The sequence below is a fragment of the Coregonus lavaretus genome (genome assembly GCF_964263955.1).
Source record: "Coregonus lavaretus genome assembly, contig: HAP1_SCAFFOLD_2828, whole genome shotgun sequence".
NCBI classification, from domain to species: domain Eukaryota; kingdom Metazoa; phylum Chordata; class Actinopteri; order Salmoniformes; family Salmonidae; genus Coregonus; species Coregonus lavaretus.
This window is the reverse complement of record NW_028163886.1, coordinates 1-20000: the sequence shown is the minus strand read 5'-3', so window position 1 is coordinate 20000 and position 20000 is coordinate 1. Positions and strand designations below refer to the sequence as shown.

The window sequence follows — 20000 nt, the reverse complement described above, 5'->3', positions numbered from 1 at the left end:
CTCAGTTGGTAGAGCATGGTGTTTGCAACGCCAGGGTTGTGGGTTCGATTCCCACGGGGGGCCAGTATGAAAAAGATAATAAAAAAATGTATGCACTCACAAACTTTAAGTCGCTCTGGATAAGAGCGTCTGCTAAATGACTAAAATGTAAATGTAAATGAACATCTCTTGGCTAAATGCCTTGTTCAAATGGTTTCACCAGTGTTCTCCTAACCTGTCTGTCTGTCTGTCTGTCTGTCTGTCTGTCTCCAGGTGTTGATAGCAGTAGGACTGGCTGGTTTCCCCAGTGTTCTCCTAACCTGTCTGTCTGTCTGTCTGTCTGTCTGTCTGTCTGTCTGTCTGTCTGTCTGTCTGTCTGTCTCAGGTGTTGATAGCAGTAGGACTGGCTGGTTTCCCCAGTGTTCTCCTAACCTGTCTGTCTGTCTGTCTGTCTCCAGGTGTTGATAGCAGTAGGACTGGCTGGTTTCCCCAGTGTTCTCCTCATCCTCCTCTTCATTGTCATCAACAAATATGGCCGATGCAACAAGTTTGGAATGAAGGGTAAGTCATAGTCCACTACATAGCTTGTTAAATGTCAGCCCAGTCAAAACTGTTCGCTGCTCTGGCACCCCAATGGTGGAACAAGCTCCCTCACGACGCCAGGACAGCGGAGTCACTCACCACCTTCCGGAGACACTTGAAACCCCACCTCTTTAAGGAATACCTGGGATAGGATAAAGTAATCCTTCTACCCCCCCCCCCCCTTACCCCACCCCAAAGAAAAAAATAATATTGTAAAGTGGTTGTCCCACTGTCTATCATAAGGTGAATGCACCAATTTGTAAGTCGCTCTGGATAAGAGCATCTGCTAAATGACGAAAATGTAAATGTAAAATAGTTCACTACATAGGACACTACATAGTACACTACATGGCCAGCAGGATGTGGACACCTGCTCCTCCAACATCTCATTCCAAAATCACATCCATTAATATGGAGTTGGTCCCCCCCTTTGCTGCTATAACAGCCTCCACTCTTCTGGGAAGGCTTTCCACTAGATGTTGGAACATTGCTGAGGGGACTTGCTTCCATTCAGCCACAAGAGCATTAGTGAGGTCGGGCACTGATGTTGGGCGATTATGCCTGGATCGCAGTGTGCGTTCCAATTCATCCCAAAGGTGTTCGATGGGGTTGAGGTCAGGGCTCTGTGCATGCCAGTCAAGTTCTTCCACACCGATCTCAACAAACCATTTCTGTATGGACCTTGCTTTGTGCACGGGGGCATTGTCATGCCGAAACAGGAAAGGGCCTTCCCCAAACTGTTGCAGCAAAGTTGGAAGCACAGAATCGTCTAGAATGTCATAGTATGCTGTAGCGTTAAGATTTCCCTTCACTGGAACTAAGGGGCCTAGCCCGAACCATGAAAAACAGCCCCAGAACATTATTCCTCCTCCACCAAACGTTACAGTTGGCACTATGCATTCGGGCAGGTAGCGTTCTCCTGGCATCCGCCAAACCCAGATTTGTCCGTTGTGTGCGGCTGCTCGGCCATGGAAACCCATTTCATGAAGCTCCCTACGAACAGTTATTGTGCTGACATTGCTTCCAGAGGCAGTCTGGAACTCGATAGTGAGTGTTGCAACCGAGGACAAACTATTTTCAGCACTCGGTGGTCCAGTTCTGTGAGCTTGTGTGGCCTACCACCTCGCGGCTGAGCCGTTGTTGCTCCTAGACGTTTCCACTCTAGCAGGGCAGAAGTTTGACGAATTGACTTGTTAGAAAGGCAGCATCCTATGACGGTGCCACGTTGAAAGTCACTGAGCTCTTCAGTAAGGCCATTCTACTGCCAATGTTTGTCTATGGAGATTGCATGGCTGTGCGCTCGATTTTATACACTTGTCAGCAACAGTTGTGGCTGAAATAGCCAAATCCACTAATTTGAAGGGGTGTTCACATACTTTTGTAAATATAGTGTATATCCAATGAGCTTCCCTCCCCAGGCAGCAGACAACTGTGGGTCACATCTGGTTAGTTGGTGGTACATGTATGGATCAGTGTTGGCACAGCAACACATCATATGGTTTAGATCTGGTTGGTTGGTGGTACATGTATGGATCAGTGTTGGCACAGCAACACATCATATGGGCTAGATCTGGTTGGTTGGTGGTACATGTATGGATCAGTGTTGGCACAGCAACACATCATATGGGCTAGATCTGGTTGGTTGGTGGTACATGTATGGATCAGTGTTGGCACAGCAACACATCATATGGGCTAGATCTGGTTGGTTGGTGGTACATGTATGGATCAGTGTTGGCACAGCAACACATCATATGGGCTAGATCTGGTTGGTTGGTGGTACATGTATGGATCAGTGTTGGCACAGCAACACATCATATGGGCTAGATCTGGTTGGTTGGTGGTACATGTATGGATCAGTGTTGGCATAGCAACACATCATATGGGCTAGATCTGGTTGGTTGGTGGTACATGTATGGATCAGTGTTGGCATAGCAACACATCATATGGGCTGGATCTGGTCAGAAGGTTGGGCCAAGTCTGACTAGAGGTATGTGGCCCAAGCAGGTTCCCATAGTGCTGGGCCAGTTCAGCAGGTTCCCATAGTGCTGGGCCAGTTCAGCAGGTTCCCATAGTGCTGGGCCAGTTCAGCAGGTTCCCATAGTGCTGGGCCAGTTCAGCAGGTTCCCATAGTGCTGGGCCAGTTCAGCAGGTTCCCATAGTGCTGGGCCAGTTCAGCAGGTTCCCATAGTGCTGGGCCAGTTCAGCAGGTTCCCATAGTGCTGGGCCAGTTCAGCAGGTTCCCATAGTGCTGGGCCAGTTCAGCAGGTTCCCATAGTGCTGGGCCAGTTCAGCAGGTTCCCATAGTGCTGGGCCAGTTCAGCAGGTTCCCATAGTGCTGGGCCAGTTCAGCAGGTTCCCATAGTGCTGGGCCAGTTCAGCAGGTTCCCATAGTGCTGGGCCAGTTCAGCAGGTTCCCATAGTGCTGGGCCAGTTCAGCAGGTTCCCATAGTGCTGGGCCAGTTCAGCAGGTTCCCATAGTGCTGGGCCAGTTCAGCAGGTTCCCATAGTGCTGGGCCAGTTCAGCAGGTTCCCATAGTGCTGGGCCAGTTCAGCAGGTTCCCATAGTGCTGGGCCAGTTCAGCAGGTTCCCATAGTGCTGGGCCAGTTCAGCAGGTTCCCATAGTGCTGGGCCAGTTCAGCAGGTTCCCATAGTGCTGGGCCAGTTCAGCAGGTTCCCATAGTGCTGGGCCAGTTCAGCAGGTTCCCATAGTGCTGGGCCAGTTCAGCAGGTTCCCATAGTGCTGGGCCAGTTCAGCAGGTTCCCATAGTGCTGGGCCAGTTCAGCAGGTTCCCATAGTGCTGGGCCAGTTCAGCAGGTTCCCATAGTGCTGGGCCAGTTCAGCAGGTTCCCATAGTGCTGGGCCAGTTCAGCAGGTTCCCATAGTGCTGGGCCAGTTCAGCAGGTTCCCATAGTGCTGGGCCAGTTCAGCAGGTTCCCATAGTGCTGGGCCAGTTCAGCAGGTTCCCATAGTGCTGGGCCAGTTCAGCAGGTTCCCATAGTGCTGGGCCAGTTCAGCAGGTTCCCATAGTGCTGGGCCAGTTCAGCAGGTTCCCATAGTGCTGGGCCAGTTCAGCAGGTTCCCATAGTGCTGGGCCAGTTCAGCAGGTTCCCATAGTGCTGGGCCAGTTCAGCAGGTTCCCATAGTGCTGGGCCAGTTCAGCAGGTTCCCATAGTGCTGGGCCAGTTCAGCAGGTTCCCATAGTGCTGGGCCAGTTCAGCAGGTTCCCATAGTGCTGGGCCAGTTCAGCAGGTTCCCATAGTGCTGGGCCAGTTCAGCAGGTTCCCATAGTGCTGGGCCAGTTCAGCAGGTTCCCATAGTGCTGGGCCAGTTCAGCAGGTTCCCATAGTGCTGGGCCAGTTCAGCAGGTTCCCATAGTGCTGGGCCAGTTCAGCAGGTTCCCATAGTGCTGGGCCAGTTCAGCAGGTTCCCATAGTGCTGGGCCAGTTCAGCAGGTTCCCATAGTGCTGGGCCAGTTCAGCAGGTTCCCATAGTGCTGGGCCAGTTCAGCAGGTTCCCATAGTGCTGGGCCAGTTCAGCCACATCCACGTTGCATGGCAGGGTTAGGGTCAGGGTTAGGATTAGGGTTAGGGTTAGGGTTAGGGTTAGGGTCAGGGTTAGGATTAGGATTAGGGTTAGGGTTAGGGTTAGGGTTAGGGTTAGGGTTAGGGTCGTGGTTAGGGTCAGGGTTAGGATTAGGGTTAGGGTTAGGGTCAGGGTTAGGATTAGGGTTAGGGTTAGGATTAGGGTTAGGGTTAGGGTCAGGGTTAGGGTTAGCATTAGGGTTAGGGTTAGGGTTAGGGTCGTGGTTAGGGTCAGGGTTAGGATTAGGGTTAGGATTAGGGTCGTGGTTAGGGTCAGGGTTAGGATTAGGGTTAGGGTCGTGGTTAGGGTCAGGGTTAGGATTAGGGTTAAGGCCAGGGTATGGATTAGGGTTAGGGTTAGGGTCGTGGTTAGGGTCAGGGTTAGGATTAGGGTTAGGGTTAGGGTCGTGGTTAGGGTCAGGGTTAGGATTAGGGTTAGGGTTAGGGTCGTGGTTAGGGTCAGGGTTAGGATTAGGGTTAGGGTTAGGATTAGGGTTAGGGTTAGGGTCAGGGTCAGGGTCAGGGTCAGGGTTAGGGTTAGGGTCAGGGTTAGCATTAGGGTTAGGGTTAGGGTTAGGGTCGTGGTTAGGGTCAGGGTTAGGATTAGGGTTAGGATTAGGGTCGTGGTTAGGGTCAGGGTTAGGATTAGGGTTAGGGTCGTGGTTAGGGTCAGGGTTAGGATTAGGGTTAAGGCCAGGGTATGGATTAGGGTTAGGGTTAGGGTCGTGGTTAGGGTCAGGGTTAGGATTAGGGTTAGGGTCAGGGTTAGGATTAGGGTTAGGGTTAGGGTTGTGATTAGGGTCAGGGTTAAGGTTAGGGTTAGGGTCAGGGTTAGGGTTAGGGTTGTGATTAGGGTCAGGGTTAAGGTTAGGGTTAGGGTCAGGGTCAAGGTTAGGGTCAGGGTTAGAGTCAGGGTCAGGTTCAGGGTTAGGAACAGGTCTGTCCATGACAAAACTGTGGTTTAGGTATGGGAGCCAGATTGGGTTAGGGTCAGGGTTAGGAACAGGTCTGTCCATGATAAAACGGTGGTTTAGGTATGGGAGCCAGATTGGGTTAGGGTCAGGGTTAGGAACAGGTCTGTCCATGATAAAACGGTGGTTTAGGTATGGGAGCCAGATTGCATCATCATCACACATAATCCATAGCTTCCAGTGATTCCTCAATAAAGTCTAATGTCTACAGTCAATAATACTCTGAAAAACAGTCCACCCCAGAATACCCAGCAGTGTTCGTAGCCTGGGTTAGTGTCAGGGTCACCCAGCAGCGTTCGTAGCCTGGGTTAGTGTCAGGGTTACCCAGCAGTGTTCGTAGCCTGGGTTAGTGTCAGGGTTACCCAGCAGTGTTCGTAGCCTGGGTTAGTGTCAGGGTCACCCAGCAGCGTTCGTAGCCTGGGTTAGTGTCAGGGTTACCCAGCAGCGTTCGTAGCCTGGGTTAGTGTCAGGGTTACCCAGCAGTGTTCGTAGCCTGGGTTAGTATCAGGGTTACCCAGCAGTGTTCATAGCCTGGGTTAGTGTCAGGGTTACCCAGCAGCGTTCGTAGCCTGGGTTAGTATCAGGGTCACCCAGCAGTGTTCGTATCCTGGGCTGTATTCATCTGTATTGTACTGAGCTATCTATCGTATCCTGGGCTGTATTCATCTGTATTGTACTGAGCTATCTATCGTATCCTGGGCTGTATTCATCTGTATTGTACTGAGCTATCTATCGTATCCTGGGCTGTATTCATCTGTATTGTACTGAGCTATCTATCGTATCCTGGGCTGTATTCATCTGTATTGTACTGAGCTATCTATCGTATCCTGGGCTGTATTCATCTGTATTGTACTGAGCTATCTATCGTATCCTGGGCTGTATTCATCTGTATTGTACTGAGCTATCTATCGTATCCTGGGCTGTATTCATCTGTATTGTACTGAGCTATCTATCTATCTATCTATCTATTGCAGATGGGAATTAATGACTTTTCTAGACTGTTGCTCATGCTGAGGAATTCAATGGGATTAATATGGCTTGGTGCTGGGGGGGTGGTGGGTGTGTGGTGGGTGGGTGTGTGGTGGGTGGGTGGGTGGGTGTGTGGTGGGTGGGTGGGTGGTGGGTGGTGTGTGTGTGGTGGGTGTGTGTGTGGTGGGTGGGTGGGTGGTGGGTGTGTGGTGGGTGGGTGTGTGCTGGGTGGGTGTGTGGTGTGTGTGTGTGGTGGGTGGGTGTGTGCTGGGTGTGGTGGGTGGGTGTGTGGTGTGTGTGTGGTGGGTGTGTGTGTGGTGTGTGTGTGGTGGGTGGGTGGTGGGTGGGTGTGTGTGTGGTGTGTGTGTGGTGGGTGGGTGTGTGGTGTGTGTGTGGTGGGTGTGTGTGTGGTGTGAGTGTGGTGGGTGGGTGTGTGCTGGGTGTGTGTGTGGTGTGTGTGTGGTGTGTGTGTGGTGAGCTTTGATTCTGGGAGAGATCCAAGACCTGCTTATCTACAGTGCAGTGGCAGGATCTGGCCCAGTATTGATTCTCACAGCAGGATCTGGCCCAGTATTGATTCTCACAGCAGGATCTGGCCCAGTATTGATTCTCACAGCAGGACCTGGCCCAGTATTGATTCTCACAGCAGGATCTGGCCTAGTATTGATTCTCACAGCAGGATCTGGCCCAGTATTGATTCTCACTGCAGGATCTGGCCTAGTATTGATTCTCACAGCAGGATCTGGCCCAGTATTGATTCTCACAGCAGGATCTTGCCCAGTATTGATTCTCACAGCAGGATCTGGCCCAGTATTGATTCTCACAGCAGGATCTGGCCCAGTATTGATTCTCACAGCAGGATCTGGCCCAGTATTGATTCTCACAGCAGGATCTGGCCCAGTATTGATTCTCACAGCAGGATCTGGCCCAGTATTGATTCTCACAGCAGGATCTGGCCCAGTATTGATTCTCACAGCAGGATCTGGCCCAGTATTGATTCTCACAGCAGGATCTGGCCCAGTATTGATTCTCACAGCAGGATCTGGCCCAGTATTGATTCTCACAGCAGGATCTGGCCCAGTATTGATTCTCACAGCAGGATCTGGCCCAGTATTGATTCTCACAGCAGGACCTGGCCCAGTATTGATTCTCACAGCAGGATCTGGCCCAGTATTGTGTTCTGAGTTATGGGTGTGAACACAGCAGCAGGGGGCCTCTGATCCAGGACCTGGCCCAGTATTGTGTTCTGAGTTATGGGTGTGAACACAGCAGCTGGGGGCCTCTGATCCAGGACCTGGCCCAGTATTGTGTTCTGAGTTATGGGTGTGAACACAGCAGCAGGGGGCCTCTGATCCAGGATAAGTGTTTGGCTCTGCCGCATGCAAAATGGCACCCTACTATAGTGCATTACATAGGGCTTTGGTCAAAAGTAGTGCACTAGGGAATAGGGTGTCATTAAGGATGCAGACACAGACTGGCCAGCTGGCTGGCTGGCTGACTGGGGTGTGACTGGCTGGCTGACTGGCTGACAGGGGCCTGGCTGGCTGACTGGCTGATTGGCTGACTGACAGGGGCCTGGCTGGCTGACTGGCTGATTGGCTGACTGACAGGGGCCTGGCTGGCTGACTGGCTGATTGGCTGACTGACAGGGGCCTGGCTGGCTGACTGGCTGACTGGGGTGTGACTGGCTGGCTGACTGGCTGACAGGGGCCTGGCTGGCTGACTGGCTGATTGGCTGACTGACAGGGGCCTGGCTGGCTGACTGGCTGATTGGCTGACTGACAGGGGCCTGGCTTGCTGACTGGTTGACTGGGGCCTGACTACCTGGCTTGCTGACTGACTGTCTGACTGGCTGGGGCCTGACTACCTGACTACCTGGCTTGCTGTCTGACTGGCTGACTGGCTGGGGACTGACTACCTGACTACCTGGCTTGCTGTCTGACTGTCTGACTGGCTGGGGACTGACTACCTGACTACCTGGCTTGCTGTCTGACTGTCTGACTGTCTGGGGACTGACTACCTGACTACCTGGCTTGCTGTCTGACTGTCTGACTGGCTGGGGACTGACTACCTGACTACCTGGCTTGCTGTCTGACTCTCTGACTGGCTGGGGACTGACTACCTGACTACCTGGCTTGCTGTCTGACTGTCTGACTGGCTGGGGACTGACTACCTGACTACCTGGCTTGCTGTCTGACTGTCTGACTGGCTGGGGACTGACTACCTGACTACCTGGCTTGCTGTCTGACTGTCTGACTGGCTGGGGACTGACTACCTGACTACCTGGCTTGCTGTCTGACTGGCTGACTGGCTGGGGACTGACTACCTGGCTTGCTGTCTGACTGTCTGACTGGCTGGGGACTGACTACCTGACTACCTGGCTTGCTGTCTGACTGTCTGACTGGCTGGGGACTGACTACCTGACTACCTGGCTTGCTGTCTGACTGGCTGACTGGCTGACAGCAGTGGTGCCTGAACGGAGAGTAAATGAAGTGTATTCTATAGGACAGGCCATGCTGCTGGTTTTAATCCCACTCCCAGGCTCCTAAAGGAAAACATCTGGCTTTTATTGAATACCCAGGAATAGTGGGTGATGAAAGTCAGCCAAAGGGCTTGGGTTGATTTAGTAAGGAAAACATCCAATATGCTTTATCCAGGTAATGACTGCTTCCTTCACAACAACCAGCTGATTTCCTGCACACTATCAGTCTCTCTCTCTCTCTCTCTCTCTCTCTCCCTCTCCCTCCCTCCCTCCCTCCCTCCCTCCCTCCCTCCCTCCCTCCCCACTACTATCAGGAGAACCAGAAGGAAATATTAAAGAATGAAGCATTCTTCATGTTTAAACTATTTTCATTCTGTGTTTTCTTTGATCCAAAGGGGTTGGAATAATTATTGATATCACATTGAGCCAACAGCTTAGCTGTACAAAGAGAGACGAATGTGGATAGAGATCTCTTAAAAGAGAATTGTTGATACTGTAGCTAGAGAGAGAGAGACGAATGTGGATAGAGATCTCTTAAAGAGGATTGTTGTTGCTGCTGGAGAGAGAGAGAGAGAGAGAGAGAGAGAGAGAGAGAGAGAGAGAGAGAGAGAGAGAGAGAGAGAGAGAGAGAGAGAGAGAGAGAGAGAGAGAGAGAGAGAGAGAGAGAGAGAGAGAGAGAGAGAGAGAGAGAGAGAGAGAGAGAGAGAGAGAGAGAGAGAGAGAGAGAGAGAGAGAGAGAGAGAGAGAGAGAGCACGGTGTGCAGTACACTACAGTAAAGCTCTGTGTTCATGGTAACTTATTCATGTTTCTATTCCAGGAGATAGGATTTATTCAGAACATCATAACTCAGTAGCTTTAACCTCACTATTCAACCTTAACTACCAGGATGCAGAATCATGCATTTTGTGTAGTCAACAATCTACACAAAAATACTCTGTAATGTTTAGTAAAGATTATTATAAAATTAAATAACTATAATATAGTCATTGGATAAGTATTCATCTCCTGGAGTCAGTACATGTTAGATCACCTTTGTCAGTGATTGCAGCTGTGAGTCTTCTTGGGGAAGTTTAAAAGAGCTTTCCACACCTGGATTGTGCAATATTTGCCCATTATTCTTTTCAAAATTCTTCAAGTTCTGATAATTATCGACCCATTTCCAGGCTCCCTTGTCTTTGCGAAAATACTAGAATCATTGGTCAACAAACGTTATTTTCTATCTGTAAATGATATTCTTAACGTTAATCAATCTGGATTCAGACCTAAACATAGCGTCACTACGACTACCATGCTTGTAAATGATATTGTAAATGCCTTAGATGATAGAAAGACTTCTGCTGTCGTGTTTGTAGATTTGTAAAAAGCTTTTGCTACTGTAGACCATGTTATTCTGCTGGATAAGCTGTTCTCGTTAGGGTTGGGTACTGATGCTTGCCGATGGTTTCATAAGTATCTCAATGACAGAACTAACGCCATCAAAGTAGATGGGGTACATTTTACAGAAAGGGGTGCCCCAAGGTTTGATACTTTGCCCACTACTGTTTATAATCTATATAAATAACATTGGTAATGCTGTAATATATATATATATTCATTTATATGCAGATGATCCAGTGTTGCTCCATTGGTTGGCCTTTTCACATTTGAAGTCTGATTTTCAAGCACTGCAGAGGTCACTAATGGTTTAAAAGTTAGTGCTAAATGCAAACAAAACAACATGCATGTTTTTTTCTAGGTCCCATAACCCAGATTTAAATTAATTTGTAATCACCAGTTGGTTTCTTTTACAGAAACAAAACATGTCTGACTGTTTGTTAATAGGAAGACAATTATCCAGGCCACTTTTATGTCTATTTTAGATTCTGGGGATATTATCTATATGCATGCAGCAGCATCTACACTTAAACCACTAATGCTGTTTTCTAATGGGCCTGTTATGCCACACAGTGTCCCCCTCTGCGTCACAACAGTGTCCCCCTCTGCGTCACAACAGCGTCCCCCTCTGCGTCACAACAGTGTCCCCCCCTGCGTCACAACAGTGTCCCCCTCTGCGTCACAACAGTGTCCCCCTCTGCGTCACAACAGTGTCCCCCTCTGCGTCACAACAGTGTCCCCCTCTGCGTCACAACAGTGTCCCCCTCTGCGTCACAACAGTGTCCCCCTCTGCGTCACAATGGGATTCGATGAGTTCTAACTTCTGTTGCTAGGTAATGAACCAAAGCGTCCGTTGCTATGCTGGTTGCTTGGCTCTATTTTACCTCGTAGCCTTCGCGAATGAAGGAGGATGCGGGCAGTTCTGGTTCCCTTCAGAGGACCGAAAAGACTGGAAAAGACAACACTCTTTCTTTACCATATATTTTGTCTTTATTTAAGTAAATATTGTTAAACAGGAAGAAATTATTGAAGCTGTTTTTAGATTGACGTTGCTAGCTACTGTACTTATTTACTCCACCCTGTCTAGTCAGCTAGCCAGCTACGGTAGCCAGACAGTTGTATTTAGCTAACGTTAGCTAGCTAGCTACTGTAACTGTTATTGTAGCTTTGTGTTTGTGTGTCGCTTGCACTTCAATGGCATCCCTCGAGGAGATGTTATTTTATCTACCCAACCAGGTGAAGTCTTCAATGGCATCCCTCGAGGAGATGTTATTTTATCTACCCAACCAGGTGAAGTCTTCAATGGCATCCCTCGAGGAGATGTTATTTTATCTACCCAACCAGGTGAAGTTCTGTGAAGACACCACTGATCTCGACAAGATCAATTCACAATTCAGGGTAACGTTAAGCAGTTAACTTCTATCAGATAACTGGATGGATTTAGCTATGTACAACAATTGTTCAATAACCATTTTCCATCTAGCTAGTTGCTAGCTATACATATAGTTCAGTGGAGGCTGCTGAGAGGAGGATGGCTCATGATAATGTCTGGAATGGAGTACATGGAATGGCATCAAACTACGTGGTTTCCATGTGGTTGATAACTACCATTCCATTGACTCCATTCCAGCCATTATTATGAGCCGTCCTCCCCTCAGCAGCCTCCACTGATATAGTTATATGTCTTTCATATTGAGGTGTCTAGCTATAAGTTAAACCTGATCAATCAAATGGATAGGTGTAAGCAATTATGGTAATTCCATAATTGTGAGAAATTGAGGAAGAAAGTGAGAAAGAAAGGATGAAAGTGAGAGAGGGAGAGAGAGATGGGAAGAGAGTGGAAGACAGACAGAGAGAGAGATGGAGAGAGAGAAACAGAGAGAGAGAGAGAGAGAGAGAGAGACAGAGAGAGAGAGAGAGACAGAGAGAGAGAGAGACAGAGAGAGAGAGAGACAGAGAGAGAGAGAGAGAGAGAGAGAGAGAGAGAGAGAGAGAGAGAGAGAAACAGAGAGAGAAAGACAGCAGTGCAAATGTACTTAGACTTGAGTATTTCAACAACTCTTCTCTTCCAACTTGTTAGGCAATCACATGTACCTACGAGGGAAGGATGGCCAGCCAAAGGAGCGGGATTTTTACTAAGGAGGAGAAGGAGGCCGTGCTGACGGAGATGCATGCTGGACATTTCGGAGTGAAGCGCATGATTGCCAAAATCAACCTACGCTTCTTCTGACGGGGAATTGTCAAGGAGGTGGACAGCTGGGAAAGTGAAATAACCTTTAGTTTATCAATCACATTCTATTATATATACAATTATTATGATTTTAATGAATGTCATATCAGAGAGCACACAATGTTTCGATTTGTCACTTTGTGCTTATAGGTCAGTATCCGTCTAGCCTGCCAGACGTTTGAGAGGGCGAAGACTGTGGCGCCGGAGTTGAAGCCCATCAAAGTTGTTTCACGGTGGCACATGATCGGTAAGTGTCCCAATTCAAATCTTGCCCTGATAAGTTGTGTTGTAATGGTTGCTTTATTTGACCACAGTAGAGTTCAACATTATAGAATGTGTGTGTGTGTCAGTATGCTTATAAATATGTAAATCTGTATACCGTATGACACAGATACAGGTAAGAATAAAGTCATCTTCTCTCTAACACTTTAAATGTTTGGGGTGGACCTCATCGGACCCTTCATGAAATCCAGGAATGGCAACAGCTGGTGTCTGACGGCGACCAATCACTGTAATAGTTTGCAAGCCCTGCCACATCCGACGAGCATCGGAGCCGGTGTTTTAGGATTAAATCAATCGTAGTCCTGTATTGACTCTTTGCCGGTTTGATGGTTCGTCTGAGGGCATAGCGGGATTTCTTATAAGCTTCCGGTTTAGAGTCCCGCTCCTTGAAAGCGGCAGCTCTACCCTTTAGCTCAGTGCGGATGTTGCCTTTAATCCATGGCTTCTGGTTGGTGTATGTACGTACGGTCACTGTGGGGGACGACATCATCGATGCACTTATTGATGAAGTCAGTGACTGATGTGGTGTACTCCTCAATGCTGTCTGAAGAATCCCGGAACATGTTCCAGTCTGTGCTAGCAAAACTGTCCTGTAGCTTAGCATCTGCGTCATCTGACCACTTCTTTACCGAGTCACTGGTGCTTCCTGTTTTATTTTTTGCTTATAAGCAGGAATCAGGAGGATAGTGTTATGGTCAGATTTTCCAAATGGAGGACGAGGGAGAGCTTTGTATGCGTCTCTGTGTGTGGAGTAAAGGTGGTCTAGAGTTTTATTTTCCTCTGGTTGCACATTTAACATACTAACATAGAAATGAGGTAAAACAGATTTAAGTTTCCCTGCATTAAAGTCCCCGACCACTAGGAGCGCCGCCTCTGGATGAGCGTTTTCCTGTTTGCTTATGTCCGTATACAGTTCATTGAGTGCGGTCTTAGTGCCAGCATCGGTTTGTGGTGGTAAATAGACAGCTACGAAGAATATAGATGAAAACTCTCTTGGTAAATAGTGTGGTCTACAGCTTATCATGAGATACTCTACCTCCGGCGAGCAAAACCTCGAGACTTCCTTAGTATTAGACATCGCGCACCAGCTGTTGTTTACAAATATATACAGACCGCCACCCCTTGTCTTACCGGAGGCGGCTGTTCTATCCTGCCGATGCAGCGTATAACCCGTCAGCTGTATGTTGTCCATGTCGTCGTTCAGCCACGACTCGGTGAAACAAGATATTACAGTTTTTAATGTTCTGTTGGTAGGATATTCGTGATCGTAGTTTGTCTATTTTGTTATCCAATGATTGTACGTTGGCTAATAGGACTGATGGTAGAGGCAGATTACCCACTCGCCGTCGGATCCTTACAAGGCACCCCGACCTACGTCCCCGATATCTCCGTCTCCTTCTCCTACGAATGACGGGGATTTGGGCCTTGTCAGGTGTCTGAAGTAAATCCTTCGCGTCCGACTCGTTAAAGAAAAAATCTTCATCCAGTACGAGATGAGTAATCGCTGTCCAGAAGTTCTTTTCGGTCGTAAGAGACGGTGGCAGAAACATTATGTACACAATAAGTTACATATAAAGCGAAAAAACACAATTGGCACAATTGGTTAGGAGCCCGTAAAACGGCAGCCATCTCCTCCGGCGCCATTCTACACCAAATGACTTTAGGACCATGGACTGTCCGAGCCCCCATCCACCAGAACCAGTGAGTTCGGATCAGTCTGATTCTCTGCGCTCTGAGTCGGAGGGGGACCAGCTTGAAGTAGGCTATGCCTTCCAAAAATGTTGAAAAGTACATAACACTGCACTAATCCATCAAATTTTCCCTCAGTAAAGTGTAACCTGTGTTTGCTTGTTTCCGTCTGTCTCCTCCCCTGCTCCCTTTAGCTCTGCTCCTGTTCTCCAGGACCTAGGGGTTCGGCCCAACACCCAGACGTGGATCCACCTGATGTCCTCCGTTACCAACCACCTGATGTCCTCCGTTACCAACCACCCTCCAACGTCCTGATGTCCTCCGTCACCAACCACCCTCCAACGTCCTGATGTCCTCCGTCACCAACCACCCTCCAACGTCCTGATGTCCTCCGTTACCAACCACCCTCCAACGTCCTGATGTCCTCCGTTACCAACCACCCTCCAACGTCCTGATGTCCTCCGTTACCAACCACCCTCCAACGTTTCATTACATCATCTACAGCTACTGTTGTTGTCATGTTGTCATTATCTGATAAGAAAGTTTTCTTGCTCTCTCATACTGGGCTCATAATATGTGAGATACACGGATGAACTAAAAACACTATCACTGCAAAAACACTCAGAACAAAGAGAGCAGCAGTGTCTCCCTCTTCAAGTTCCCCTTTCTGAGACCGGCTGCCTGTTGAGAACAAGTGACAGGCAGAATCTCCCGCCCACACAGCAACCACCTCCTCTATATTCCACACAGCAACCACCTCCTCTATATTCCACACAGCAACCACCTCCTCTATATTCCACACAGCAACCACCTCCTCTATATTCCACACAGCACCCACCTCCTCTATATTCCACACAGCAACCACCTCCTCTATATTCCACACAGCAACCACCTCCTCTATATCCCACACAGCAACCACCTCCTCTATATCCCACACAGCAACCACCTCCTCTATATCCCACACAGCAACCACCTCCTCTATATTCCACACAGCAACCACCTCCTCTATATTCCACACAGCAACCACCTCCTCTATATTCCACACAGCAACCACCTCCTCTATATTCCACACAGCAACCACCTCCTCTATATTCCACACAGCAACCACCTCCTCTATATCCCACACAGCAACCACCTCCTCTATATTCCACACAGCAACCACCTCCTCTATATTCCACACACCAGAATTCAGTATTTTAGTCTGTGATTGCCATGTGAGTGTAAAACAAATCTGTGAAAATAAATTGACACAACTGTACCAAAAACTATCAAAAGTTTTATGTATTACAATTTTTTTATATATTGCCAGGTTGGTTTTCACAGCTGTTTCACAAGACGTTCATTATTGTAAGTTGTAAGGAATCCTTTGATGGTATTTATTTGTTCCACATGATTTGTTGTTGTATTCTAGGACCTACAATAGATACGTATATATTCAACCACAAGGTGAGCTATGCGAGATAGAAAGAAAACTAATCATAGTAGAGGACTATTGAAATTAAATTATTTCAGTGTAGATAAGGGAAGGGCAGGTTAAAATAAAAACATGACAGCCAGATAAACCAGTGTATGAATCAAATGGATTTGCATATGAATGGAGTGAAAATTAGCTGACTTGGTGATCTGTAAAGGTAAGTAACTTTAATGTGTTGTCAAGCAGATTACACGTTTTCTTTGCCATTTCCGAAACGTAGCAATGTTTAAGACATGGATTTCACGTTGTAATGTTAACAAGGTACCCAAAAGTAGTTCGAATTAATATTTTCATTTTATTAGCTAAACAAAACTTGTTTAAACAGCGAAATTGTCGCGGATATCAGCCTTGTTTACACAGTGGTGATGAAAACAGCCTAATTCAGGCTGTAATGATCTCCAGTATTCTAATCATTAGGTCATCACACCGTTGATATAGCAACGGACGCTAATAGTTTATCGAATCCCATTGTGACGCAGAGGGGGACACTATTTGGCCAGGGGACAGAGGACAGGGGACACTATTTGGCCAGGGGACACTATTTGGCCAGGGGACACTATTTGGCCAGGGGACACTATTTGGCATGACAGTCCCTATAGGTTTATTACTGGTGATGGTTCTAGAACTCACCATTGTGTTTTGTATCAAAAAGTGGGTTGGGCCTCTTTGTATGTAAGGGGGGAGCAGCAGATTCGTGTGTTTATCTCCAAAGGACTCATGCAGAAACGTCCTATGCATCTATCATCATTAATTCAATTTAGAGTTCCAAATGACCCAACCCGGTCACAGGCTTGGATATCACTGGAGGCCCCCAAACCCGGTCACAGGCTTGGATATCACTGGAGGCCCCTTGGTAAACAGTTTTTAGTTTTATTGTGGAACAACTCTCTGAAATGAGATGTTCTGGTCCCCCTGGGTCGGTTCAGAGTGATGATCTGAAATGAGATGTTCTGGTCCCCCTGGGTCGGTTCAGAGTGATGATCTGAAATGAGATGTTCTGGTCCCCCTGGGTCGGTTCAGAGTGATGATCTGAAATGAGATGTTCTGGTCCCCCTGGGTCGGTTCAGAGTGATGATCTGAAATGAGATGTTCTGGTCCCCCTGGGTCGGTTCAGAGAGATGGTCAGAGACCTCTATGTGTCTGTTCTTCTTCATGTGTTCTGTAATTCAGTATATTGTATTGTACGCTTCCCTGGTCTTTGCAGTTGAATCTGTGCTTGAAATGCAATACTTGACGAAGGGACCTTCCAGATGTTGTATGTATGGGGGTCATAAAACAGATCATGTCAACCCTTGTTATTTAACACAGAGTGAGTCCATGTAACTTATTATGGAATTTGTTAAGCCACATTTTACTCCTGAACTACTTTAGGCTTGCCTAAACAAAGAGGCTGAATACTTAATGTAGCAACTATGTATATTTTTTTGTCCACTTTGACATTACAGAGTATTTTCTGTAGATTGTTGACACAAAATGACAATTACATTCATTTTAATCCCACTTTGTAACACCTCTGGTCAGCAAGGCAGTGCAGAGCTCTGGTCAGCAAGGCACTGCAGAGCTCTGGTCAGCAAGGCACTGCAGAGCTCTGGTCAGCAAGGCACTGCAGAGCTCTGGTCAGCAAGGCACTGCAGAGCTCTGGTCAGCAAGGCACTGCAGAGCTCTGGTCAGCAAGGCACTGCAGAGCTCTGGTCAGCAAGGCACTGCAGAGCTCTGGTCAGCAAGGCACTGCAGAGCTCTGGTCAGCAAGGCACTGCAGAGCTCTGGTCATGGTACCCTTTGGGACTCAACCAGACAGGCAGTCAGGATCAGACAGGCAGTCAGGATCAGACAGGCAGTCAGGATCAGACAGACAGTCAGGAGCCGACAGACAGTCAGGATCAGACAGACAGTCAGGAGCCGACAGACAGTCAGGATCAGACAGACAGTCAGGATCAGACAGACAGTCAGGATCAGACAGACAGTCAGGAGCCGACAGACAGTCAGGAGCCGACAGACAGTCAGGATCAGACAGACAGTCAGGATCAGACAGACAGTCAGGATCAGACAGACAGTCAGGATCAGACAGACAGTCAGGAGCCGACAGACAGTCAGGAGCCGACAGACAGTCAGGATCAGACAGACAGTCAGGATCAGACAGACAGTCAGGAGCCAACAGACAGTCAGGATCAGACAGACAGTCAGCCAATAGGATCACTAGGATACCTCCACCTCTCTCTCTCTCTCTCTCTCTCTCTCTCTCTCTCTCTCTCTCTCTCTCTCTCTCTCTCTCTCTCTCTCTCTCTCTCTCTCTCTTGTGGCAACAGGTCACAAATCTTGCTGCTGTGATAGCACACTGTGGTTTTTCACCCAGTAGATAAGGGAGTTTATCAAAATTGGGTTTGTTTTCTAATTCTTTGTGGATCGCTGTAATCTGAGGGAAATATGTGTCTCTAATATGGTCATACATTTGGCAGGAGGTTAGGAAGTGCAGCTCAGTTTCCACCTCATTTTGTGGGCAGTGTGCACATAGCCTGTCTTCTCTTGAGAGCCAGGTCTGCCTACGGTGGCCTTTCTCAATAGCAAGGCTATGCTCACTGAGTCTGTACATAGTCAAAGCTTTCCTTAAGTTTGGGTCAGTCACAGTGGTCAGGTATTCTGCCACTGTGTACTCTCTGTTTAGGGCCAAATAGCATTCCAGTTTGCTCAGTTTTTTTGTTAATTCTTTCCAATGTGTCAAGTAATTCTCTTTTTGTTTTCTCATGATTTGGTTGGGTCTAATTGTGTTGTTGTTGTTGTTGTTGTCCTGGGGCTGTGTGGGGTCTGTTTGTGTTTGTGAACAGAGCCCCAGGACCAGCTTACTTAGGGGACTCTTCTCCAAGTTCATCTCTCTGTAGGTGATGGCTTTGTTATGGAAGGTTTGGGAATGGCTTCCTTTTAATTGGTTATTGAATTTAACGGCTCTTTTCTGGATTTTGATAATTAGTGGGTATTGGCCTAATTCTGCTCTGCATGCATTATTTGGTGTTTTCCGTTGTACACTGAGGATATTTTTGCAGAATTCTGCATGCATAGTCTGAATTTTGGGTTTGTTCCATTTTGTGAATTCTTGGTTGGTGAGCGGACCCCAGACTTCAAAACCATAAAGGGCAATGGGTTCTATAACTGATCCAAGTATTTTTAGCCAGATCCTAATTGGTATGTCAAATTTTATGTTCCTTTTTCTGTTGACATTTTTCTCTGTTGAGATAATTTCCTTTTGAATTTCTAGCCAAATGTAAAATGTTCCTGTTTTGATTAATTGAATAGAGTGAGTTAGGTCTGCTCTATACCAAATTAGCATACCCCCTGAGTCCCTTCCCTGTTTCACACCTGGTAGTTTGGTGGATGGGACTACCAGCTCTCTGTAACTTAGAGGGCAACCAGTGGGTCCGTCTCCTCTATACCATGTTTCTTGTAGGATGACAATGTCTGTAGTTCCGATTTCTTTGGTGAAGTCAAGATTCCTGCTCTTTAGGCCAAAGGCAGATGACCTCAGGCCTTGGATACTCCAGGATGAGTTAGTGAAGGCTTTGTGCTCCATAAAGTGTCTAATGTTGTTGGTCGTGTGGTTTGGCCTCAGACCAGTAGGTGTGAGCAGAGTCTGCTGAGCATCTGGTACATGCCATTGGCTTGGGCTAGTGTAAGAGTGGGGGTTGGGCCTGTTTGCCTGCTCACGGCCTGGGCGTATGTGTGACTTTCATGTTGAGGCCCTCTTTGTGGGAGTGGGGTCTTGGGGTGGGTAGGAGGGGCATAGGTCTGATCTGAGGGGGCCTAAATGGGGTGTGGGCATGGTTGACTTGGGTGGGGGAAGTTAATTGGTGGGGGTGGGGGTGTAGATGTGGTTGATGGTGCTGTGGTCTGGATGTAGGTCCTCTCTGCGGGGGTCCTCTATGTGTAGGTCCTGGGAGGGGTCTCGCTGGTCTGGGCGGGGTGTCTGTTGATCTGTTGCTCCTGTGTGAGGTGTTGGTGCTGCGGTTGAGGGCGATATCCTTTAGGGTCCGGGCGAAGGTGGGCACTGCTGCCTTGTATAGGTGGATCTGGTCCTAAAGGCTGTTCACGTCCAGGGTGGAGTGGTGGGCCAGGTAGACATTTGGTTTTGAGGCACAGTCACGGGAAATACATTTACATTTACATTTACGTCATTTAGCAGACGCTCTTGTCCAGAGCGACTTACAGTTAGTGAATACATTTTTTTTTATTATTTTTTTTATACTGGCCCCCCGTGGGAATTGAACCCCCAACCCTGGCGTTGCAAACGCCATGCTCTATCAACTGAGCTACATCCCTGCCGGCCATTCCCTCCCCTATCCTGGACGACGCTGGGCCAATTGTGCGCCGCCCATGAGTCTCCCGGTCGCGGCCG

General features: G+C 48.1%; 1 protein-coding gene across 1 annotated transcript in view; it reads left to right on the top strand.

The window, feature by feature from the left end:
• The window catches only part of LOC311117683 (NT-3 growth factor receptor-like), a gene marked incomplete at both ends in the record, with an annotated part of 49836 nt that extends 35344 nt beyond the window's left edge, over positions 1–14492 (top strand). The window contains 2 exons of the mRNA XM_084192613.1: positions 438–540; positions 14356–14492. Of these exons, the coding sequence (XP_084048739.1) occupies positions 438–540; positions 14356–14492 (240 nt within the window). The remainder of the gene's footprint in view (positions 1–437; positions 541–14355) is intronic.
• Positions 14493–20000: the final 5508 nt, after the last annotated feature.